The 26062-nt window shown below is 37.1% G+C and overlaps 1 protein-coding gene across 2 annotated transcripts; it reads left to right on the top strand.

Annotated features, from left to right (window-relative positions):
- Positions 1-759: 759 nt before the first annotated feature.
- On the top strand, positions 760-17623 carry abcb11b (ATP-binding cassette, sub-family B (MDR/TAP), member 11b). 2 transcript variants are annotated; one of them, XM_079858380.1, is made up of 29 exons: positions 760-964; positions 1061-1154; positions 1247-1265; positions 1366-1386; positions 1474-1528; positions 2502-2746; positions 3140-3227; positions 3380-3513; positions 3606-3777; positions 5716-5840; positions 5953-6127; positions 6262-6375; positions 7147-7257; positions 7342-7467; positions 7542-7745; positions 8663-8833; positions 8915-9116; positions 9546-9627; positions 10013-10142; positions 10220-10387; positions 10469-10573; positions 12094-12255; positions 12339-12542; positions 12639-12880; positions 12957-13113; positions 14063-14260; positions 14370-14576; positions 14962-15108; positions 15201-17623. In XM_079858380.1, exons 2-29 carry the CDS (start codon positions 1079-1081, stop codon positions 15399-15401), a joined length of 4041 nt encoding a protein of 1346 aa, XP_079714506.1. In that variant the 5' UTR covers positions 760-964; positions 1061-1078; the 3' UTR covers positions 15402-17623. The 2 variants fall into 2 exon arrangements, with proteins under 2 accessions (XP_079714506.1, XP_079714507.1); XM_079858381.1 differs by lacking the exon at positions 1061-1154 and having other exon boundaries at positions 770-964; positions 1203-1265.
- The last annotated feature ends 8439 nt before the right edge of the window (positions 17624-26062 follow it).

The following is a 26062-nucleotide window of genomic DNA, read 5'->3' as shown; positions in this document are numbered from 1 at the left end:
AAGCTTTTACCTTGATTCAGAAACAGTTCTCCGAATGCATCTGAATCTTTAGACATCTCCCATATCTCAGGCATGTAAAATATTCAAGTACAGTCATTTAATCATGGCTTATTTAGTATAAAAGACTGTATGACAAATGGCCACCCTATTGGATGCTCCTGAAATTTTTTTAACAACTTAATCTTATTCTTAAAGTCCCCTGTGGTGAAAATCAAGCTTTTAATATTGTTTATATGTCTATGTGGTGTTTTTTTAATATGCTTTAAGACAAACCATGTGCAAATTCATATGTCAACACCATTGCTGATTTTCTTTTTAAAACTGCAGTGAACCAAAGACAGTCTCAAAAACACGGTTTGAAATTGCTGGTGTTTCTGACATCACAAACTACCTTGTAACTGATCTGGTTTGAGTGAATGGAGGCGGGGTTAATCTGCATATTCATAGAACAGCATGTACTAAATGAGGCAAGGGTGTAGAGTTACATTCAAGCTATTTTAAGGCTTGAAGAATTTTTTTTCAAGGAAAAAGCGTTTCAATATGTAATTTTGGTGATCAATGCTGAGTTTGAGAGGGTTCAAATTATTGACTACAGGGGGACTTTAATGAGATTTTTTGTCAGTATAATAATAATCATCTTGTGAATATGTGCCCGAATTGATTTTTTGGGGACAATTATCTCATGTCAGTGTTTGTATTCACCCTCAGTGTCATTCACCCTCCCTGACAGAACAAACCTTCCGGACAGTTACCTCACCTGAGCCAAACTGACCAAGACATTTAACTACAAACACATACTGCTGGCAACAATCGAGAGATTCACAACCGACACGTTCCCGGAGCTTAGAAGGAGTCTATCCAGACACTTGCTAAGAATATGATTGGATTTTAGGAGCATCCAAGGAAGAGTTTTCACTGTAAAACTAAAAATCTCAGAAAAAGAGAGTAACTTTGGATCAGCCAGGTAAGTTTACTTTGTTGGTTTGAAATCTGAAATGATACATTATGTTCCTCTGTGATGCAATTATCCTCAAGCATCTGTTTTCCTAATGGCATTAAGACAAGAACAGGCAGAACTATGCCAGGAACCGTAAAGCTGCGCAGCATCAAGAAGTTTGGACAGGAAAATGATGGTTATGAATTTTCAGATGAGGGTAAAGGGTTTAAAAATTAATCTTTTAAAACTATTCTCAAATCTATAGCACAATCCATTCAGACACGAATGAACATATTGATTCTGTTACAGCGACAAATGGTGATTACATGTAAGTTCTGCTTTTTTTTCATCTACATTTGTTTATTTAAAATAAAGCATTGGGAATTGCTTATTTTTAATATTTCTAAACTAAACTTGTGTTAATACAGGACAATGGGAAAGGATAAAAAGTAAGTCATCTTTTTCTCCTTTTCCTTGATGATGAAAGCTTGTTTTCTCACATTTACTTTGAGCACCACAAACTATTTCATTCACAGGTCCAAAGATGGCAAGGAAGAAGAATCGGCCATCCGCGTTGGCTTCTTTCAGCTGGTAATTCCTCTGAGATATATTATTACAATGAGTTGGGCCAAAAAAAAAAAAAGTTACACGGCACGGATGGACACCTGTTGCATAATGTACAGTTTATAATGACTGTAAGTGACATGTTAGTATTGTCCGTAAGGCCAACAGTGTTCTAAAATCAGGATTTTGTGGATCGAAAATTTCATCCGAATATACACGGTATATCCGAATATTGATCAACAATTGATGCACCTCTTGATGGAAATAAATGTTGTGATGTTATTTCCATTAATTGGTGAATGCATTTTTGGTCAAGAACTTAAATTGACAATGCAAGAGTCCAGCACTCTGTAAAGTCTCCTCCAGCACATCCAAAAGACTTTCAATGAATTTAAGGACTGGACTCAGAGCCACTTCATGTGTGAAAATGATTCTTCATGCTCCCTCACAACCATTCTTTCACAATTTGAGCCTGATGAATCTTGGCTATGATGATTGGCCATGATGTGTCTACATGGTTGTTTAAGAAATAAAAAGCTACACACTCTATCAATTAGGCTTAGAAGAACTGTTGCCAAACATGCTAGAAACATAACTGATCCAATCATAGACTCTAAGGCATTTGCCTATTTAAATCCAATCAGAAACTTTTTTTAGGCCTGTCAGTGTAATTTAGCTGTTCTGTACATAATTTTGCAGTAGGCCAATTTTGTACAAACTAATACAAAAGAAGAAATGTTTTTACACTATATATTTTGCATTTGATGAAAGTAGATTAAAACAGTAACATACTGTATATGTGAGTTCATCATTTGTGCTGTGGGGTAGGCCTACACGGCGGTAAAAATAACCACAAAACACTTCTCAGCATAATAAGAATAATGAAAATTACATGTAAATGGGAGTGAAGAGGTAAACATCTTACTGCAATTAAGTCCTTACTTTGATTATCTGAAATAATCACATTATTGATGAACATGTAAATTGATTTCCCCTGCAGTTTCGCTTTGCCAGCTGCCGGGAGATCTGGATGATGATTTTTGGGAGCTTGTGTGCGATTGCTCACGGTTCAGCGCAGCCGCTGATGCTGCTCGTGTTTGGGATGCTGACGGACGCCTTCATAGCGTATGACATCGAGCTCAATGAGCTTACTGACCCGGAGAAAGTATGTGTGAACAACACTATACAGTGGCGAAACCTGACACAAGAAGAAAACCTGGCCCTGAACATGACCAAATCATGCGGGTGAGAATAAACAAAGCAGTGGTTTTCACTTATTTGATTCTTTCCCATGTGAGGGATTCACTCTTTCTAAAATGCAGCTATTTATATGAATGTATAAAGACTCATTTATATTGTGTGAGAAAATTAGTAAACGTGATGTTTCCAAAATGAAATTATTAGTCATTTTATTAAAGCCCCCCCCCCCAAAAAAGTGAATTTTTTTACTTTGTATCAAGGGAACAGTGTATCTTTTTTCTGCTCAATATTAGAAAAACATATTCAATCAAATCAAATGTATGTGTCTGGCATTTAAAAAAAAAAAAAAAAACTTTCTACTGTTGAAAATTATTTCCTATTTTTCTCTCTCAATTTTTCAAAAAATGTATTTAATGATGGTGTGCTCTTCTGCTTCAGGCTATTAGACATTGAATATGAAATGACCAATTTCGCCTACTATTATGTGGGCATTGGAGCGGGGGTCTTCATTCTTGGATACCTCCAAGTGAGACTTTTCAACTAATTACTGTTGGTTCTTTCTTGTTTTGTAAATGTGCAATACGAAATTTGCAAAAACTTCAATAATGTGCATAATTTTTGCATGACCTTATTATAGTATCCATTAAAGGCTTTTCTCTCTCATTTTGTTTCCTTCAGATCTCCCTGTGGATCACTGCGGCAGCACGGCAGATTCAGATCATCAGGCAGATGTATTTCAGGAAGGTCATGAGGATGGAGATTGGTTGGTTTGACTGCACCTCTGTGGGAGAGCTCAACACTCGCATGTCTGAGTAAGACACATTCAAACACTTTCCAGAGCACAAATGCTAAATAAACAAGAGTTACCTAACATTGTGTGTGTGTGTATCTCATGTAATCCTAGTGACATCAACAAGATAAACGATGCCATTGCTGATCAGGTGGGGATCTTCATCCAGCGCTTCACCACATTCGTGTGTGGTTTCCTCATGGGTTTCGCAAAGGGCTGGAAACTAACGCTGGTCATCGTCTCAGTGTCTCCTCTGATTGGGCTCGGAGCAGGTCTCATGGCTCTGGTGAGAAAAGAAAATTCATCAGGACTTTTTTTCATACATAAGATTTCATGCATTTCACACATAAGATCACACATTTTAAACACAACAGCTCCGTTCACACCAAGAACGACAACGATAAAGATAATGATAACTATGTGGGCAGACTGGATTTCAATTAACAAATTTGTACGTCATCTGCTTTTTTAATCAAAGACGAGTTTTTGAAACCTGCAGATTGCCCGGCACATTCTGTTGCTGCTTTTAAATATTTTTTTTTATATCAACATGCACTAGACTGTCATCTTTGACCAGTGTGCCGAGTTTTTCAGTCCCACGTTTTTTTAAACGGCATGTCAAAAAACTTTGAAAAATGCGAGTATGTTTATTCCACTACACTGCATTGCATCTCAAAGGGGACCTATTATGCCTCTTTTTACAAGATGTAATATAAGTCTCTGATGTCCCCAGAATGTGTCTGTGAATTTTCAGCTCAAAATACCCAACAGATAATTTATTAAACCATGTTGTAAATGCCCATTTTTGAGTAGAAGGGTTGTTTTCGTGGATGTCCCTTTAAATGCAAATTAGCTGCTGCTTTCCAGAAGAGGGTGGAGCCACTACAGTTCACGCAACAGATACTCTGCCAAACATGCTTTTTAAAGCCAAATCAGTCTAAACTTCTGATATATGGTTTTCTGAGCGCACACATCCGAAGCATGTGCACAGAAAGCTGGATGTCAGATGGAGCGTCCCATGAGTATTAATCTAAGTTCTCTTTTGCGTCTTTTACATTGAACTGTCAAATACACACAAAGTAATGTCAAAAAATCACCGTTCACACAAACACAGTCGGTTATGTCTGTGAACGTAAACAGCAAGTAAAGAAATCACATGTGTATATTAGATCTGTGTATTAAAGTGAAAGCAGCGTAATATACAGTACCTACTGCTATGCTGTTCATATGAATCAAACAACAAAGGAAAAACAGAAAATCACTCACTTTTCTTGAATAACTTTAGTATCTTTAATAAGAATACATTTCTTGAATGCTGCTCTGGCAAAGGAGATAAACATGTCAGACTGTGTACAGCTATCTCAGGGCGGGTCTATGCTAATAGGGCAGAGTCCGTCAGCAGTTGTGGGCGGGGCCTAAACATTTGTGATGTCACAAAAGCTACAATCTGCAAACCGCTTGTTCTGAGACACTACTTATGATTCATGGGGATAAAAAAAAAAAGAAGTGGGTGGATTTTTACCATTAGGCTATAGCAGTGGTTCTCAATTCCAGTCCTCGTGACCCACTGCTCTGCACATTTTGTATGTCTCTCTTATCTGACACACTCAGTTCAGTTCATGGAGTCTCCCCTAATGAGCTGATGATCTGGTTCAGGTGTGTTAAATAAGGGAGACATACAAAATGTGCAGAGCAGTGGGTCACGAGGACTGGAATTGAGAACCACTGGGCTATAGGGTGGTTGTGTACACACACTGCCGACACACATTTATGTTCAAACACCATGTAAAAGTGAATTTTGCATAATAGGTCCTATTTAAAAATAAAAACAAAAAAACATTCTGTGTGAACTGCATTTTGTTCTTTCCTGAACTAAAAGCACTAAATCTATCACGGCCAGCACAGACAGAGGTGCCGCTGACTTTTGCCACCTTACTGGTTTAACATGTAACCTGCAGAAAGAGTCACTGAAAAATCCCCAATATTAAATTCGGCATGAAAAGGAAGGAATGACGTCAAAACACGAAAGACCAATTCAAACCGGTTCCCTCGAGATTTTCCAATGGGTTTTTATAATGGGGTTTTTCCAATTTATGAATAAAATACGGTCTGTGGTAAACATAACTTGATGATACTTCAATGTTTTACTCTACAATGTAAATTACACACACACCCAGGACTTGACAATATATTACATTTGTTTTGATTGCTTGTGCTTGTCTAGTTTGTGGCGAAACTGACGGGAATGGAGCTGCAGGCGTACGCTAAAGCAGGTGCTGTGGCAGATGAGGTATTGTCTTCTATTCGTACTGTGGCAGCATTCGGTGGCGAGAAAAAAGAAGTGGACAGGTAACTAACCATCATCTTTACTTCACATAATGACTCCCGCACCACACTGTAATCAGAAATGTACTGACTGTGTTATTTCCTCCAAACTCTTTACACATTGTATTTTCCGCAGGTATGACCGTAATCTGATCTCTGCCCAGCGATGGGGCATCAGGAAAGGTCTGATCATGGGGTTTTTCACAGGATACTTGTGGTTCATCATCTTCCTGTGTTACGCACTAGCTTTCTGGTATGGGTCCAGTTTAGTAGTGGACACACAAGAGTACAGTCCAGGGACTTTACTACAGGTACACACACATGATCTCATGCAAGCACATGAAAAAGAACCCACACATCAAGGTTCATTTTGTTATTCACATTACAGATGTGGCAGAAAAGGCAGAACGCAGATATTGATTGGATATCACGTTTTGTTTTGCAGGTATTTTTCGGAGTGCTTATTGCTGCGCTGAATTTGGGCCAGGCGTCTCCTTGTCTGGAGGCTTTTGCTGCTGGAAGAGGAGCCGCCACCATTATCTTTGAGACCATCGACCGCGTAAGAACCCTGCGGACAACGGACATCACACAAATCACATGGAAAGACTAATATCTGTCTCAAATCCAGTGTTGTTATTGTTAACAAACAAAAAAAGTATTACACTATTAACATTTTTGTTAAATAAAATAAAGCTGAAATAAAATATAAATGTTAGATGAAAATGTTAGATGAAACTATTAAAATGAACTTAAAATTGCTAATTGAAATGAAATAAGTTGAAGTATTAAAATAGCTAAAACTAAAATACAGTAAATATAAATTAAAGCTATAAATAGAATTTAAACCTGTAAATAAACAGCATTTTTGAGTAAAATGATGTAAAATGAACAAGAATGTTTTTGATTAATTTTCCTTCATTTGTTTTTATTTTTAAGTCAAAATTATTTTTTATTTTTTTTAATTCTGAACTCACTTTAATTGTTATGCTGAAAACAATTGAATAATTGAACAATTGAATTGAATAATTTTATTAAATGTAAAAAATCTACATTTGGCCACTTGTATACAGAAAAAAAAAAAAAATCAGACAGATGTCAATCCCATGAGTACCGAAAATATGATCTTACACAGATGGCAGATGAGTGTTAAAGCCCTCTGTGCTGGATTTTAGTAAGTGTAGAAAAATGCACAGAATGAAAAAGCCCAGCAAGCTCAAAGCAGGTGCCAGTCAGAAGAAAACAGCTGTATTATTGCATGTCTGACATCTATCTGAGACTGTCCGACACCTTCCCGAGTGATGGATTGACAGGAATATTGTCTTATTTTCAGGAACCAGAGATCGATTGTCTCTCTGAGGCTGGATATAAGTTAGATAAAGTGAAAGGAGATCTGGAGTTTCATAACGTAACTTTTCATTACCCATCTCGACCTGAAGTGAAGGTAAAGTTGAAATGTTCACCAGTACCAGATGGCTCTCTGCTGTGTTCCTACTTTAGATGAACTCTACTCTCCTCCTTCTCACAGATCCTCGATCAGCTTAATCTGCAGGTTAAGTCAGGAGAGACAACAGCGTTTGTGGGTCCCAGTGGCGCTGGGAAGAGCACCGCGATCCAGCTCATTCAACGGTTCTATGACCCCAAAGAAGGGATGGTAAAGAAACATCTCTTTTACTTGCTGCAGTATTTTTTTGTGAACATCATTCAGAAGGATTTCCTTCACTCCAGGTTACGTTGGATGGTCATGACATCAGGGGCCTGAACATCCAGTGGCTGCGTTCTCTGATTGGGATTGTGGAGCAGGAGCCGGTTCTGTTTGCGACCACCATTGCTGAGAACATTCGATATGGGCGTCCTGGAGTCTCGAACGACGACATCATCACAGCAGCCAAAGAGGCCAACGCCTATAACTTCATCATGGATTTACCACAGGCAGGAGACCACCAAATATGTCCAACATACATAGACATCATAATTAATGACCATCTTGGTCTCTATATTATATTATTATCCATCCATCCATCCATCCATTCTCCATAACATCCATCCATCTCCATAACACTTAACCTCTGTAGGGTCACGGGAGGCCTAGAGCCTATCCCAGATATATTATATTATATTATATTATATTATATTATATTATATTATATTATATTATATTATATTATATTATATTATATTATATTATATTATTATCCTTTTTGTTTCAAATATTTCAAAATCCTGAAGGTTTCTGTTTATTTTTTAGGTTTAAATTACATTTGAATCCCTCCTTTAAACCCCAATTTATACTTCAAAATTTTGGGGTCAGTAAGATTTGTATTTAAAGAAATTAATACTTTTAATCAGGAAAGATGCATTAAATTGTTTAAAAGTGACAAAAAGACATTTAAAATGTTACAAAAGATTCCAATTTCAAATACATTTTCAAATAAAAATGTCTTTTTTTCTACTTTCTATTCATCAAAAAATCCTGAAAAAAAGATCACATTTTCAAAAAACATTTTGCAGCACAACTGGTTTTAACATTGATACCAATAAGAAATTATTCTTATTATTATCATCACCAAATCAGCATATTAGAATGATTTCTGAAGGATCATGTGACACTGAAAACTGGAGTAATGATGCTGAAAATTCAGCTTTGCCATCACAGGAATAAATTACATTTGAATATATTTACAAAAAATATAAAACAGTTTTAAATTGTAATAATATTTCAGAACATTATTGTTTTATTAATGAAATAAATGCAGCATTGGTTAGCATAAAAGATTTATTTCAAAAACATTAAAAAAAAATCTTTTATAATGTTTAAGATCTTAAACTTTTCGATCTTTTCTTTTTAGAAATTTGACACTTCGGTAGGTGAGGGAGGTGGCCAGATGAGTGGCGGGCAGAAACAGAGAATCGCAATAGCCCGGGCACTTGTGAGGAATCCCAGAATCCTCCTGCTTGACATGGCCACATCAGCTCTGGACAACGAGAGTGAAGCTGTCGTACAGGAGGCTTTGGACAAGGTCAGCAGTTACAAAAAGTAAATAAAATAATGTACATCGAAATCACTGAAGAGTTGAACAATCATCAATCCTCTGTTGAAGGTACGAATGGGTCGCACCACCATCTCCATCGCTCACCGTTTATCCACAATAAAGAATGCAGATGTGATCGTGGGATTCGAGCATGGCCGTGCCGTGGAACAAGGAAAACATGAGGAGCTGCTGGATAGAAAGGGCGTCTACTTCACCTTGGTCACTCTTCAGAGCCAAGGAGACAAAGCCCTCAATCAAAAAGCCCAACAGGGTAGCACACTCTCTCTTTACTACTGTTAGTTCTCTGTACTGAGATCAGTTCACATGACTAGTGTCAATGTTCTCCGATGCATTGAACTCTGTGGAGCAAAGCACCCTGTATTGTCACGTGGTACTCAAAGTTCAAATTATTTTAACTTTGAACCCATTGCCACCGACCTGAAAAACATCCTATTTTTACTTGCTGTCAATGACTCTCACTATTTATCTTTAATTTATTTTGATTTCAGTTTTAGTAATTTTTGTACTTTTTTATTTCAGTTAGTTGCCAAGGCAACATTTCTAATTTTCGTTGAATTTTTCATTTAAAGTTTTTCATTCAATATTTATATTTTATTTTATTTCAGCTTTATTTCAAATGAACGAAAAGGATTTGAAGTGAATATGTCATTCTAATCTTCATGTCTCCCACTCTTCTCAGAGATGGAGGAAGCTGAGAGTATTGATCCTGATGCAGAGAGAAAGAGTCTCAACAGGGCAGGAAGCTATCGAGCTAGCTTGAGGTAAAAATGGTGAAAAACTTTATTGCTTAAGCTTTTTTCAAACCCTAGCTAGACATGAACCCACAAGAGACTAAACTAATGATCAGTTGATTCCAGTAGAATTTGATGGTAGCATGTTGCAAAGCTAATATTAAAAAAATCTGAAGTGAGATTGTTGAAATGGAAACTGGGGACACTTCCTATTTCAGTGGTCAAAATGTCATTAGCTATGTTTTCATCCACCTATTTCTTTGTGCATTTTGGGATATTGCATAAAAAATGATGGATGGAAAAACTTTCCTCAAGTAGGCAGCTCCATCGGTAATACAAGTGTGTATGAGAATACAATTTTAATATAGTTTTTCACTTTTTCTACCTCACTCTCTCTCTTTTACTATATCTGCAGGGCTTCTATTCACCGAAGATCTCGATCACAGCTGTCGAATGTTGTACCCGAATCCTCAGTGGCCTTTGCTGGAGAGCTAGGTCCTCGCTCCTACTCTGAAACCTGCGTTCCTCAGGAGTTCATGGGAAAGGTTAGATCTCTTCACCTCCATGGGCCTGACATACCTCGCAAACATCTCATGTATGTGCATACTGTATGTGTGTACAGAGCAGCCTTATTGAGGATGATGTAGAGGAGGTGGAACCAGCTCCAGTGACTCGTATTCTGAAATATAACGCTCCCGAATGGCCCTACATGCTCTTTGGAAGCTTTGGAGCCGCTGTGAATGGAGGGGTGAACCCAGTCTACTCTCTCCTCTTCAGCCAGATCCTGGCGGTGAGTTTTCTGCCTGCTATTCTCCTCTACGACATGTGTTTTCTGTAAGCATGGCTTTCATCTCTTTCTTTTTACTTGCAGACATTCTCGATGCCTGATCCTGTTGAGCAACGGAGGGAAATTAATGGCATCTGTCTGTTCTTTGTATTTGTTGGTTTGGTTTCGTTTTTCACACAAGTGTTACAGGTTTGTCTTCATATTAAGCCTTTTCATTATAATATATATCGTAAAGATATTGTAAACTATTACAGATAGACCAAAAATTCTATGCATTATAGCATAGTTATAGTCATTGGTGTTAACTAACCTCAAGGGGGCGATAGAATTACTTTCAAATGCCTGGGCCAGGAAACCAGTGGTTGCGTCCAAAAGCTTAAAAATCCAAGATAGGGCTGCAACAAGGCACCCCTGAATCTAATGTTAGCTTCACTTCCTGTCTCCTTAGATACTTTCATCTGATCGATCTGTTTTGAAAGCAGCATAGATGCATCCTTCGCTGCCTTTGATATCCCACAATCCTGTGCGTTCCATTCCATGACAGTTAAGCTATCATGTCATTGCCTGGTAGGGCAGCAAGGCAACAAGCCTGATTTTGCAGAGTTAGAAGTGTTCCTGGGTCAACATATTTTGTTGATTCTGGAACAACATTCTTGTTCGAAAATTTAATCCTAACCATACCCCTACCCCTAATCCTAACCCTACCCATAAATTATCCCTAAAATCAAAGGGAAATGTTAGGTGAATAACACCTAACCCAGACTGCAACATAGTGTCGGCCTATATCCGGCCCACATCTGGTACACGTGGACTCCACACATCCCAGATGTGGGCCGGATCTGGGCCGACACTATGTTGCAGTCTGGGAACCCTGGTTATAAGCCTAAACTTGACATAACTGTAAACGTGTCCCTGAAATCTGATTGGTTGATCGGAAAGGAACAAAGATGTTGGACCAGGAACATGTTGCACTTGCAAGTTTTCGGACGCAACCAGTGTCATGTAATGAGTTAGTGCTATGCTAAGCTACTAGAATAAACTGTTAGCTTTCAAATGAAGGCTAATTGAGAACAAAGAAAGGGAAAAGGACCATTTTAGCTTCAGTAGTATAATGTAATATTTATAATTACCATATTTTAATGACTAAAGCCGAGTGCACACTGAATGATCTATGGTAGTCCTTTATGATTGTTGCTTGTTAGACTGTACGTAGGCTATATTATCCCTGCTGTAAGCCATGTCACACTGTAGGATCTCAGTTGTCTTCACGTGTTTGTTTCACAAGTTCACACTTACATCAATTAAACGGAGTAAAGATTATGCGTATTTGGCGTGCTGTCCGGGGGGAGGGCTCCGAGCTCAGAATTTTTGCCCGAACCCAGAGTACTCCCCCGTTGTTGTAAGAGTATTTAGGACTAGAAGTGAGGAGGGGTGGTGGAGGGATGCTGTTAAACTGTCAGCGAACGGAGGCAAGTTTGCTGTATATTATACACCTCTTAACTCGTTAATTGGGTTGATTAACAGAGTGTGCTCCACTCAGGTCTAATTAGGTTTGATTATCTGAATGTGCTCCACATGTGTTTAATTAGGTTTAATTATCTGAACGTGCTCCTCCCGAACTTTGTTAATAAAACATAATATAGTGCTTTGGGTCTTTATCTAGTGGTCTAGATCTTAATTACAGCTACTTCTGTCTGTCTGTTTTTCAGGGCTATGCATTCTCTAAATCTGGGGAACTGCTGACACGTAGACTGAGGCGTCTGGGTTTTCATGCAATGCTGGGGCAGGAGATCGGCTGGTTTGATGACCGCAGAAACAGCCCTGGTGCTTTGACCACAAGACTGGCCACTGATGCCTCACAAGTCCAGGGAGTAAGAAAAACATTTTGCTGATCCTTTTTTCATTACGACTACATGATCTGCGGCACATTTAAATCAAAAAACTCTCACTCCAGGCCACAGGTTCTCAGATCGGCATGATCGTGAATTCTTTGACCAACATCGGTGTGGCCATTATCATCTCCTTCTACTTCAGCTGGAAGCTCACTATGGTTATCCTGTGCTTTCTGCCCTTCCTGGCTCTCTCTGGAGGGTTTCAGGCTAAGATGCTTACCGGATTCGCCAAGCAGGACAAAGAGGCCATGGAGACAGCAGGACGGGTGAGCTCACGTTAGACTGAGTATTGGTAAAATCACCTACTCATCAGCTTCTGCATCAGGCTTTTTAAAAGTCTCTGTGTCTGTTTCTGAGCGCAGATTTCTGGAGAAGCTCTGAATAACATCCGCACCATTGCCGGCCTTGGAAAAGAGCGCAGTTTTGTGGAAATGTTCAACACGCAGCTGGAGGCCCCGTACCAGGCCGCGCTGAAGAAGGCTAACGTTTACGGTGCCTGCTATGGGTTTTCCCAGTGTGTGGTCTTCATGGCGAACTCCGCCTCCTATCGATTCGGTGGATATCTGGTCTATCAAGAGGGGCTACACTTCAGTATGGTTTTCAGGTGAGATAACAATGCCACAAAGTATATTGCTGGTTTAGTAAATGTTCATAATTTGGAGAGCTTCTATCAATAACAGGGTGATTTCAGCGATTGTAACCAGCGGCACAGCTCTCGGTCGAGCGTCCTCTTACACTCCAGACTACGCCAAAGCCAAGATCTCTGCCGCGCGATTCTTCAAGCTACTTGACCACATTCCCAAAATTAGCACCTACAGCAATGAAGGAGACAAATGGGTAATTCAATTATCAATAACAACCATTTATGGACTGTATTATCTGGAATAAAGTCACACCAAAAGTTTCACAGGGTCAAAATTGCATTGCTGAGTGAAAAAACACAGATAAGTCGCTTCATAATGTAAAATACCTGTTAATAAAACGAAACGTTTACATATATTCTAAACTCGATAAATATTTAGTTCCGCCTCACACTCCACAACAAATCCTTCAAATTTAACAGAACAAGATTGAAAAATGTAAGTATAAATTATGGTAGCATTCATTAGCTATAAAAACGTTTATTATAAACAATCCTTTACAAGTTTAAAGCTAAACTGAATTATAGGTGTGTGGGAAATGTGCTATTCAAATAAACTTGACATGCCTTATCTTGCGAACAAACAGACCACAGTAATCTCCAGTAGTTTAATTGACTTATTGCATTGACCAATATTTAATGTCATTTACCGAATTAGAAAAACGTAAAGATAATTATTTCTGTTGTTTTGAGGAAAAGTGAACGAGAGAAGGAAAATAAACGTTTATATATGTAAAAAAAAAAAACCTTGAAGAGAAACCAGAGATTCCATGTGTAGTCCAGTGGAATAACTCATGGAATATTGTTAGAAAATCAGTTGGCAATATAAAGCCGACATATGGCTTAATTCAAATTGATGGGCTGATATACCTCTCATTCAGGTGATTGTGAATGATGGTACAAAATGTGACTCATATTCCGGAAAATACAGTGTGTTTATCACAATATCTGTTATTATGACTGGAATGTATTTGTCATATTTCATATAGAAATGTAGGAGATGTAAACAAAATATTTCTAACATTACATTTTAGTTCTGCATTATTTCTTGGCACAGCAATTTAAAAATCACCTGCCCTACACAGACAGGAACACACAATTTGACCGTCACATAACACTTTCTCTTTCTCTTTCTTATTCTTTAAGGATAATTTTAAAGGGGATATTGAGTTCATAGACTGCAAGTTCACGTACCCGACCCGGCCAGATATTCAGGTTCTGAATGGTCTGAATGTGAGTGTTAAGCCGGGACAGACTTTGGCCTTTGTGGGCAGCAGCGGCTGTGGCAAGAGCACTAGCGTTCAACTATTGGAGAGATTCTACGATCCTAACAATGGACGTGTGGTAAGAAGACGGTTAAGATCTTTTACCGATATTTTGAATGGGGTTTTTGCTTTAAAATCTTTATTGAAACATTGAGTTTGTGATCTAATCAATGTTCTTTATCGATTAGCTCATTGATGGCCATGACTCTACTCGGGTCAACGTTGCTTTCCTGCGCTCTAAGATTGGGATCGTCTCTCAGGAGCCAATTTTGTTTGACTGCAGTATTGCAGAAAACATCCGCTATGGAGACAATGAACGAGAGCTCAGCATGGATGATGTCGTCTCCGCAGCCAAGAAGGCCCAGCTGCATGACTTTGTCATGTCACTTCCTGAGGTGTTAGTTTTGGGAATCTTCGGATTACAAGGATTTAGAATGAATGCTGCATTCACTTTGTGTCGGAATCTAATTTAATTACAAAACGACAGCTCGGAGATTCTGATCTAAGCTGTTCACATCTTTAGATCAAAAAATGATTAATTTATGAAGTTGACCAAAAGTGCTGTACAAAATATAAATATTTTAATATTATTAAAAATAAAATAGACACATTTAAAGTGCTAAGAAATTATAAGAGCTATAATAATGATAATAATATATAATTATTATTAATCTGTTATTATAATAACGGATACAAAATCCTATTAAAAATCTTTAATGGTTTCTTGTGAGTGTGACAAAAATGTTAATTGCTTGATTGTTTATTCCTCCCATGATGCAGAAATACGACACTAATGTTGGTTCCCAAGGTTCCCAGCTTTCCCGGGGTCAAAAGCAACGCATTGCTATAGCCAGGGCGATCATACGAGACCCCAAAATACTTCTACTGGATGAGGCCACCTCAGCACTGGACACAGAAAGTGAAAAGGTGAGCCAGAAAGCGCAAGTTTTAGAGGATTTTCATTGTTTGTTAGTTGTGTGAGAACTCATCCAGTCTATGTTTGTTCGTCTGTGTGCCAGACTGTACAGGAGGCTTTGGATAAAGCAAGAGAAGGCAGAACATGTATCGTCATTGCTCACCGTCTGTCTACTATCCAGAACTCTGACATCATAGCTGTGATGTCTAGAGGATATGTTATCGAGAAGGGCGCACACGACTATCTCATGGGCCTGAAGGGGGCGTACTACAAACTCGTCACGACCGGAGCTCCAATCAGCTAATCTCACAGGAAAGGGTTTCATACATCCTTCTAGTGATACATAGACAAATATAATCATAAATCAGCTGATGTTTGGCCGATTAACACACCTTCTTGACAGAAATATTTGTACTGAGTTTTGAGTAAATATTGTATACATTTTTTTTCTAATACAATTACATATATCACATATATGTCAAGAAAAAAAAACGTAATCTAACAACACTGAATTCTGAAAACAAGAACTGTTTGTTGTATGCATTGCAAAATGAATGTATTTATGTACTATTAAATAAAAATAGTAAACAAAATAGCAGTCTGAGCTGAAAATGTCATGATTAATCGCTCTGGAGCCAGAGGAAATGATGTCATGACAACACTGATTTAATGGTGGCGCCACAAAAACCTGAACAATCCCAAACCCTTCATTAGCGACTGTCGTGAGCTGTGACTACAAATGCAGCAGACAGTGAAAACATAAGTTTCAGAGTCCAGTTTGTGCTTTTAATACCCCTCCAAACATCTCTGTGGTAAAACATGTCCTGTATAATGTAATTCAATATTTGCAATTCATATGTTGCTTGTAAAATCTTTATCATATTTTTGAATGGCCATCAACAGAGAACATTCTACCCCCATTCTAACAGGACAGATCATTCAGATCAGCCTTAATAAGTTCACTTAAATCTGAAATTTGTCCCCCTGTAGTCAATCATTTTATCCCTTAAAACTTATCTTTGATCACCAAAATTATATATTTAAGCGTTTTTTTTTTTCTTGAAAAAAAATTCTTCATGCCTTAAAATAGCTTGAATGTAACTCTGTCTACACCCTTTCCTCATTTGTATACGTGGTTCTATGAATATGCAGATTAGCCCCGCCTCCACTCACTCACACCAGCTCAGAGATCCACTCGTTGACGTAATTGTTTACAAGGTAGTTTGTGACATCAGAAACACCAGCGATTTCAAACTGGTTTTTGAGACTGTCTTTGGTTCACTGCAGTTTTAAGGAGAATATGATATGTTGACCGATGAATTTGCACATGGTTTGTCTTATTAAAAACACCACATAGACAATATAAACAACATTGAAAGCTTGATTTCCACCACAAAACTTTAAGTAACCATTTCTCTAGTTTAATTTGATGCTTTGCATTCATGCTAACTTTAACCCACATGCTAAAACAGTATGGCTGTTTCGGGGTGGGGATAGTTGTAACAGTTCATTACAAATATTACAACCAACCCCTTATGATGATTCCAATGAGTCCAGTTCTAATCACACATCCTCTGTTGAAGAAAAGTTGCATGAGATTTTTACTGCTGATCAAGGGATTTATGTGGTAAATGTGTTTTCTATCTTAGTTTATGCATGCCTTACCGGATTAAAAAAAAATTATACGCCTCAATTGATCACATACATTTTTTTGTGACAACCATTTGTTTCTGACATGGGGCTTCTGTGAGGTTGAAAGTGGCTAAATTGTGTAAGCAAAATGGCTAGTATCACTTACAGCACATTTTGTTGTGCTTACAGTTTTTTTATTCGCTTTGGTACTATTTTCACAAGTAAGGTGTACATTTTCAAAACTCTCTCAAAAATCCAAACTGATCACACTTGTAACACAGCTGGTCATTCTTTCGAAACCTGATGTAATGCTTTCATTACAGTTATACAGATTTCAGTCCACATAATCATTGTTTCAAACACAAGATTATTGTAATATGTAATGAGAACATTGGTTTAATCACCGAAACAACAATATTATCTTCTTTCAATTTAGTACTTTTAACAATCAATTAATTAAACAGCAAACAATGCAAGATGTTTCAATTCACCCTGGTTGCTGAAATAATTGGTAACACTTTATTTTACGGTGCCCTTGATACAGAGTAATTACTTAATTAATTACTTAGTAATAGACTTTGTAATAACATGTAACAAAATGTACTTAACATGTAACTAAGTTATGGAACAGCCTGTACTTACAGATTGTAATTACGCACATGTAATAGGCAGCTACTGTTACACATGTGTAACAAGCCGAGTCTGTTACATACGTGTTACGGACTTGGTACACTGTAATTATGTAAGAAAGTACTTAGTATAACACAATGTAACAACAAGTACTTAAATATGTTAGACTATAAGGTCTGCAGTTACACATGGTAAATGTGTATGTTCTGTAGCATTACTTGTATGTAACATAAAATAAAGTGTATCAAGATTGTACTTAAGTGCACTTCCTGTGTATCTACATATGTTATCCATCTGAATTAACCCACTAGTTCATAGCTTAAATACATGCATTAGCTTCCTAATTACATTGCAATTACAAAATATTACACAGGTATAAGCTACGTAAAATAAAGTGCATCAAGAATGTACTTAAGTGTACTTTGTGTATACATACCTTATCCATCTCTGCCTTAGTTTGATTTAACTTACTAGTTCACAGCTTAAATGCATGCAGTAGTTTCCTAATTACATAATATTACACAGGTATAAGCTACGTAAAATAAAGTGTATCAAGAATGTACTTAAGTGTACTTTGTGTATACATACCTTATCCATCTCTGCCTTAGTTTGATTTAACTCACTAGTTCACAGCTTAAATGCATGCAGTAGTTTCCTAATTACATAATATTACACAGGGATGAGCTACGTAAAATAAAGTGTATCAAGAATGTTCTTAAGTGTACTTTGTGTATACATTCCTTATCCATCTCTGCCTTAGTTTGATTTAACTTACTAGTTCACAGCTTAAATGCATGCAGTAGTTACATATTACACAGGCATAAGCTACGTAAAATAAAGTGTATCAAGAATGTACTTAAGTGTGCTTTGTGTATACATTCCTTATCCATCTCTGTCTTAGTTTGATTTAACTCCCTAGTTCACAGCTTAAATGCATGCAGTAGTTTCCTAATTACATTGTAATTACATAATATTACATAGGTATAAGCTACGTAAAATAAAGTGTATCAAGAATGTACTTAAGTGTACTTCATGTGTATCTATAAACCTTATCCAACTCGGCTTGTTACACATGTGTAACAGTAGCTGCCTATAACATGTGTGTAATTACAATCTGTAAGTACTGGCTGTTCCATAACTTAGTTACATGTTAAGTACATTTTGTTACATGTTATTACAACATCTATTACTAAGTACCTAATTAAGTAATTACTCTGTATCAAGGGCACCGTAAAATAAAGTGTTACCGTTACGGCATGACACTGCTATGAGGTTTTGTGCTACAACAGAGTTTGCTGGCAATACAGTAAATGTTCTCACTGTATACCATATATGACTATACTGTATTTGACCTTTACAGATGAAGGGTGAGTTACAGTAGTGGCAGTCTCTACCATGGTAGTCTGTTTACAGTATCACATGGCATACATACTGTAATGTGAAATGCTGTATTTGATGCCATCTGTCTCCCTTCTACTGATGCATACTCTATCCTGCTTTATGTTCACAAATTGCAAAACTCTCTGCACCAACCCCCTCATTTGGACATTTTGTCCCCATAATGTAGAGTTTACCAGGAACAGTTGAATCAGTTATTTTGTGTTGTGAAAAGGATACTTTGTGATTGTGTATTGTACAAAATGTGCTAAAATGTTTGAAAAAAGTGCACTTTTGATGATCTGTTGTGATATTAGTAGGCTACTAATAGTTTTGAGGATGTACACCTTACTTGTGAAAATAGTACCAACGCGAATAAAAAAAATGTAAAGCAGCATAGTATGAGTCACTGTAGTATATAAATGTTCTTGACAGTTTTCAAAACAGCATTCACATAGTCAAGAATTAAGGGAAGGCAGCCTCATGACTCGAAAGATATATACTTTAATGTGTCATTTTACAATTGATGTGCATAATATTAGCATAATTTAATGGGTTAATAGCACTTTAATAATTATATTACATCAACAGTAAGATACTGGTATCAGCTTATGTATTTATTATCTGGTAAGCTGTTTCATTAAGTAATGCTAATACATCCAGCACTTACCGTAGTTAGCATATCATGGCAAAGGTATCAAACTCAACAAAAATAGCATGTGGCGCAGTTTAACAATGCAGTGTTTAAACAACAAAGTATTTTTGGAAAAACAGCTCAAAAGTCACCTCAGAAGGAAATCCACATCCAGTTAAGATTTAATCTGCCGTTGTCTGCGTGCTTCAAAAGTGTCTCTCTGTTGAAGCAAGCGGTCTAAGATTTGACCAGCTTCATCAAAAAACCTTTCGATCTTTCCAATATTCTGTGCAGATAAAATTCGGGCCACTACAGCAGTGGCAATAGCCTGAGATTGGCAGTTGTTGTGGATCACACGGTGTCTAACCTTCTTACCAGGTTCAACGATTAAGAATCCCGCCTTTACCGGAGGACCTTGCATGGTGGACCGCTCTCTTACGTTCTGCCTCAAATAAGCAGTATAGAGCTGAATTAACCTCGCCAAACCTGTTCGGTACGACAAACGCAGTGATTCCGCTGTACCTTTAGGGACAGAAGCCAAACGAATCCCATGAATCCTCATGTGCAGGTGGATCGCTGCTCCATTGATCCACTGCTTAATACTATACGTGTTCAGCTGCTGATCCAAAGTCATGCTCTCATAAAGCTCGATTAGAGCGTATTTCAGCTTCTGGTCATAGAGTTCAGTTATTTCTCCCATTTCCTCGAAGTTATTGGCCCTCTTAGACACCAGTTTGAGGTATTCACTCGCAATGCTGCCGATTTCCGAAGAGTTATCTGATCCGAAAGCCTTTTTAAATGGGTCTGTGGTCACACCATCCGTCTGACCGACGATACTGGACACAAGAGCTTCAAGCAGGAAAGATAAAGCAAGCGCTACAACTCCAACACCTCCGTAAGATACATAAGTGCTTTGTCCGAAAATAGAGGTCAGGTTGGTGTCTAAAGCTCCCAGTTGGTCTGTAGTCAGGCTCTGCCGGACAGTCGCATACTGCAGGTTGAGCGCAATGCTGGAATTTAGGGACAGTAGATTTGCCACCGTCCCATCAAGAGTGACGTCTGGGAGGATCCCGTTGACCTGGGCAACCCTGTAAATACTGTCTATAGTTGCTGGAGTAGGGGTGCAGGGATGATTTCCCATGTTTAAAATGTTTTATTCTGGTCTTCTTAATTGGTCAAAGCATGAAGAGATACTTGTGCAGTGGAAATGAGACCAGTTGTTTTGAAATGGGCGAAAAAGGACAGTGCCAAAGTACACGGTTTAATCCGTACAAAAGCAAACAATGTGACAAAGTCAGGTTAAACATTAACAGAATTTCGATTACGAATCTGGTAACTTTACCAAAAGGTTCAACAATAAAGAACACCAGATATTTGGCATTTGTAGCCACTTGTGTTTTTCCCATGTGGGAAATGTTAAATGTGTGTATCTCTTGTTCATGAAGTACATAGGCCTACGTTTAAAAAAAATGTGGTAGGCTAAGATCTGTAATGTACTGAGCCATTCCCATGATTTATTCATTCGTCCCCTTGTTTTAGGTCAGCTGTGGCCACGTTGTGCTAATTAATTCCCTTGTTTTAGTGAAAACAGCCACGATTTAACTAAATTAAAACAAGGGAACAAATGAATAAAGTGGGCACAAATGAATCATAAACAAATTCATAATTCATGCAACAATCTTTTTCCTGTATGCCATGTGCGTGTAGTAATGACATGGATTTTTACAATTATTTTAATGTTTCTTAACCCTCATGTGGTGTTCAAAACCCTATAACACCTGTGGTCTTCCCGGGTCAAAATGACCCGCCTATAAAAAAATAGCTTATAAATCACTCATTATACCATATTTTCACACAATCTTGGATTCAGTCTTTTTGTCAACTTGTTCTCTTTCAATTAGGACTGGTTTTACATTTCTATTTGCATCTAATTAATCGTAGGCCTCATTTATTTGACAGTAGAGATCTAATTTTTTGAGTAAAAAAAACATTATTTTTGAATATTTTTGAATAATTTTGGAAATATTAAATGAAATCTAAAGAAAATTGGCACTGTTTATCACACTAGTCTACTTTAATTTTTCACCAGGAATTTTGTTTTGAAAAACTTTTATTTTGTACAAAATGGCACATTGTCACACTTGTGGTCTTCCCGGGTCAAAATGACCCGACTATAAAAAATAGCTTATAAATCACTCATTATACCATATTTTCACCCAATCTTGGATTCAATCTTTTTGTCAACTTGTTCTCTTTCAATTAGGACTGGTTTTATATTTCTATTTGCATCTAATTAATCGTAGGCCTCATTTATTTGACAGTAGGGATCTCATTTTTTGAGTAAAAAAAAACATTATTTTTGAATAATTTTGGAAATATTAAATGAAATCTGAAGAAAATTGGCACTGTTTATCACACTAGTCTACTTTAATATTTCACCAGGAATTTTATTTTGAAAAACTTTTATTTTGTACAAAATGGCACATTGTCACACTTGTGGTCTTCCCGGGTCAAAATGACCCGACTATAAAAAATAGCTTATAAATCACTCATTATACCATATTTTCACCCAATCTTGGATTCAATCTTTTTGTCAACTTGTTCTCTTTCAATTAGGACTGGTTTTATATTTCTATTTGCATCTAATTAATCGTAGGCCTCATTTATTTGACAGTAGGGATCTCATTTTTTGAGTAAAAAAAACATTATTTTTGAATAATTTTGGAAATATTAAATGAAATCTGAAGAAAATTGGCACTGTTTATCACACTAGTCTACTTTAATATTTCACCAGGAATTTTATTTTGAAAAACTTTTATTTTGTACAAAATGGCACATTGTCACACTTGTGGTCTTCCCGGGTCAAAATGACCCGCCTATAAAAAATAGCTTATAAATCACTCATTATACCATATTTTCACCCAATCTTGGATTCAATCTTTTTGTCAACTTGTTCTCTTTCAGTTAGGACTGGTTTTATATTTCTATTTTCATCTGATTAACCATAGGCCTCATTTATTTGAGAGTAGGCATCTCATTTTTTGAATAAAAAAAAATTATTTTTGAATAATTTTGGAAATATTAAATAAAATCTGAAGAAAATTGGTACTGTTGATCACACTAGTGTACTTTAATTTTTCACCAGGAATTTTGTTTTGAAAAACTTTTATTTTGTACAAAATGGCACAGAATTACACTTGTGGTGTTCCACTGGGCCATTGAGGGCCATTGTTTCAATGGGCCATTGAAAGTGAATGGGAGAGACTGAAACATTTTCAGGAGCATGTTCATTGTTTATGTACACATATGAGCATGTGATGGATTATGGTGAGTTTGGGCTCTTTTTAATCTTAACAATCTCATGTAAATAATGATGTGCCATTTTCCACAATTTATGCATGCTTCATTGAGTTACGAGTTAAAACGCGACATAAGTGCTAGGCTACATCTATATTCAAAGCTCTGTGAGCGCCTGTGGGGGTTTGTGTGTTACAACTCCATTAGGAATATCTTTAGATCCGAGTGATGGATTGTGCTGTGTTTGGGCTCTTTTTAATTGTGATAGTCTACTGAAAATAATGATGTACATTTTTCTACGATCTGTGCATGCTTCATGAAGTTATGAGCAAAAACCAAACGTGAGAGCTTCATGAGTATATACTTGGCTAGGTGCGTCTGTGGTATTTTTTGTGTTAGAGCGCCATGAGGAATATCTTTAGATCTTGTTGATGGAATATATTGAGTTTGGGCTCTTATTAATCGTGAGCTCCTGCTGTAAATAACGATGTGTCATTTTCCATGATCGATGTATGTTTCATGAAGTTACGAGTAAAAAGGCCAAGTCTAAGCTACCTTGCTTGGCTATGTGAGTCTGTGTGTCTGTAGTATTTTTTGTGTTAGAACTCCATGAGGAATATCTTTAGTTCTGAGTGATGGATTATGTTGAGTTTGGACTCATTTTAATTGTAAGCATCTGCTGTAAATAATGATGTGTCATTTTCCACAATCGGAGCATGTTTCATGAAGTTACGAGTGGAAATGTGTCTAAACTTCCATCATCCATGTATGGTTTACACATGGGTCTCTTGAAGGGCTTCTTTTACAAAAATCTCACTCAAGTTTAGAAAAAAGCCTGAAACAATTATGCTTGCTGTATTCTACTAATTGAGACCTTTCAAATGACATATGACACAGGACTATCTGAGCTGTATGATGTATTTGACATATTGCTGAATGTAGTAAAAAAGTAGTTTATAAATTATGAATTTGTTTTTTTCTATTTATCAGCAAATAACTCAGCACTACTTAGGAGTTTATCAAACTGGCTACATTCATTGTAAGTTTCAGACTCTAAGCTTTCAAATGACACCTATTTTAAGTTGATCAAGGTAACAGTTTTGAAAAATATTATGATTATTTATTTCGCAGCTAGGTGGCGCCTGCGGGGGAACACTCTTGTTTTAGAGTGATAACTCAGCTCTCGTTAGGAGTTGATCAAAGTGATTAGATGCATTAAAAAGCTGAGATTCTAAGCTTTAAAATGATACCTATTTTGTGTTGTTCCATTCATTGTTTGCATTGGTCTCTCCCATTAACTTTCAATGGCCCATTGAAACAATGGCCCACAATGGCCCTCAATGGCCCAGTGGAACACCACAAGTGTAACTCTGTACCATATTGTACACAAGTAAAGTTTTTCAAAACAAAATTCCTGGTGAAAAATTAAAGTACACTAGTGTGATCAACAGTGCCAATTTTCTTCAGATTTTATTTTATTTTTCCAAAAATTATTCAAAAATATTTTTTTTTTTACTCAAAAAATGAGATGCCTACTCTCAGATAAATGAGGCCCACGATTAATCAGATGCAAATGGAAATACAAAACCAGTCCTAATTGAAAGAGAACAAGTTGACAAAAAGATTGAATCCAAGATTGGGTGAAAATATGGTATAATGAGTGATTTATAAGTATTTTTTATAGGCGGGTCATTTTGACCCGGGAAGACCACAAGTGTGACTATGTACCATTTTTTACAAAATAAAAGTTTTTCAAAATAAAATTCCTAGTGAAATATTAAAGTAGACTAGTGTGATAAACAGTGCCAATTTTCTTCAGATTTCATTTAATATTTCCAAAATTATTCAAAAATAATGTTTTTTTTACTCAAAAAATGAGATCCCTACTGTCAAATAAATGAGGCCTACGATTAATTAGATGCAAATAGAAATATAAAACCAGTCCTAATTGAAAGAGAACAAGTTGACAAAAAGATTGAATCCAAGATTGGGTGAAAATATGGTATAATGAGTGATTTATAAGCTATTTTTTATAGGCGGGTCATTTTGACCCGGGAAGACCACAAGTGTAACAAGGTATCAAAACCCCCGCAAAAAAAGTACGAAATTTTTCAAAAAAGATTTGAGAAGTAGTTATACCCTTTGGGAACAGAGTCACTAAGTTTCAGTCCAATGCGATAACATTAACTAGTATTTTTGGGAAAAAGAAAATCTTCTCCGGGTCAAAATGACCCGAAGACCACATGAGGGTTAAGGTTCAATTATAATGTTAAAAGTTTTTGCACACACATACAAAAAAACAAATATACAGTTGAAATCAACATTATTCAACCCCCATTGCAAATCAGGTTTATTGTCAAAATTTACAGAATTTCAGCTGTTTGCAATGAACAAATCAAACAAAAGTAATTGAAATAGCTTGAATGTTTCAAGTGGTTTCCCTAAATTCAACTGACTTCTGCAGTCTCAAAATTATTCAACCCCCTGAATAGAATCCCTCACAAAAGCACAAATCTGCAAAACAGGTGTTGTCTCAAGCTCAGCTGATGCAAATAATCAAGGGCTTCATTAGTTGCACAAGGTGTGCTTGAGCTAGAACACATGAAATATCTGAACTGGCTAGGTTTGTTGAGTGTCACGTTTGACTGCATGTTGTAAATATGGCTCAAAAGTCAAAAGAATGGTCCAAAAAGTTACGAGAAGATATCATTGCCCTTTACAAACAAGGAACAGAATACAAAAAGATTGCGAAGGCACTAAATGTTCCTAGAGACACCGGTGGAAGCATAGTTCACAAGTTCAAAGTTAAAGGAACAGTGGTTACACTACCTGGAGGGGACAGAAAAAGGAAGCTGCAACCAGATTCCTGAGAAAGCAGGTTCAGAAAAAACATTGAGTGGCTGTAAAGGACCTGCAAGACTTGGTTGCAACAGGCACTGAGGTTTCAGCTGCACAGTAAGGCATGTCACAACTCCAACACATATACCACTACTGATCCAAAAGCACAAGAAAAGTGTTCAGAATCATCTAAATAAGCCACAGAAGTTTTGGAATTCTGTTCTGTGAGGCGATGAAACAAAACTGGAACTTTTCGGCCAAATGGATCAGTGGTGTATCTGGAGGAAGAAGAATGAAGCATATGAACACTGTCTACAGTTACGCATGGTGGAGCTCGGTGATGCTCTGCGGCTGATTTACATCCTCTGGCACTGGAAACCTGCAGCTTGTGGATGGCAAGATGGATTCACTGAAGTATCAGGAAATCCTAGGAGAAAACGTCATGCCGTCACAGTTAGGAAGCTGAAGCTTGGGTGTCATTGGACCTTCAGTGACAATGATCCCAAGCATACCTCAAAATCCACCAAGGCTTGGTTGCAGAAGAAGTCCTGGAAGAT

The sequence above is a fragment of the Squalius cephalus genome, assembly GCF_949319135.1.
Source record: "Squalius cephalus genome assembly, chromosome: 22".
Taxonomy (NCBI): domain Eukaryota; kingdom Metazoa; phylum Chordata; class Actinopteri; order Cypriniformes; family Leuciscidae; genus Squalius; species Squalius cephalus.
Note: the sequence above shows the minus strand (reverse complement) of the source record. Positions and strands in the feature narration are given on the sequence as shown.

What these genes read in the sequence shown, in the direction of transcription:
- abcb11b (XM_079858380.1), top strand. Translation starts at nt 1,079, where the DNA reads ATGCCAGGAACCGTAAAGCTGCGCAGCATCAAGAAGTTTGGACAGGAA. An exon ending in CCATGGAGACAGCAGGACGG is followed by an intron (nt 12,543 to 12,638) that starts GTGAGCTCACGT and finishes TTCTGAGCGCAG; the next exon opens with ATTTCTGGAGAAGCTCTGAA. An exon ending in CACTTCAGTATGGTTTTCAG is followed by an intron (nt 12,881 to 12,956) that starts GTGAGATAACAA and finishes TATCAATAACAG; the next exon opens with GGTGATTTCAGCGATTGTAA.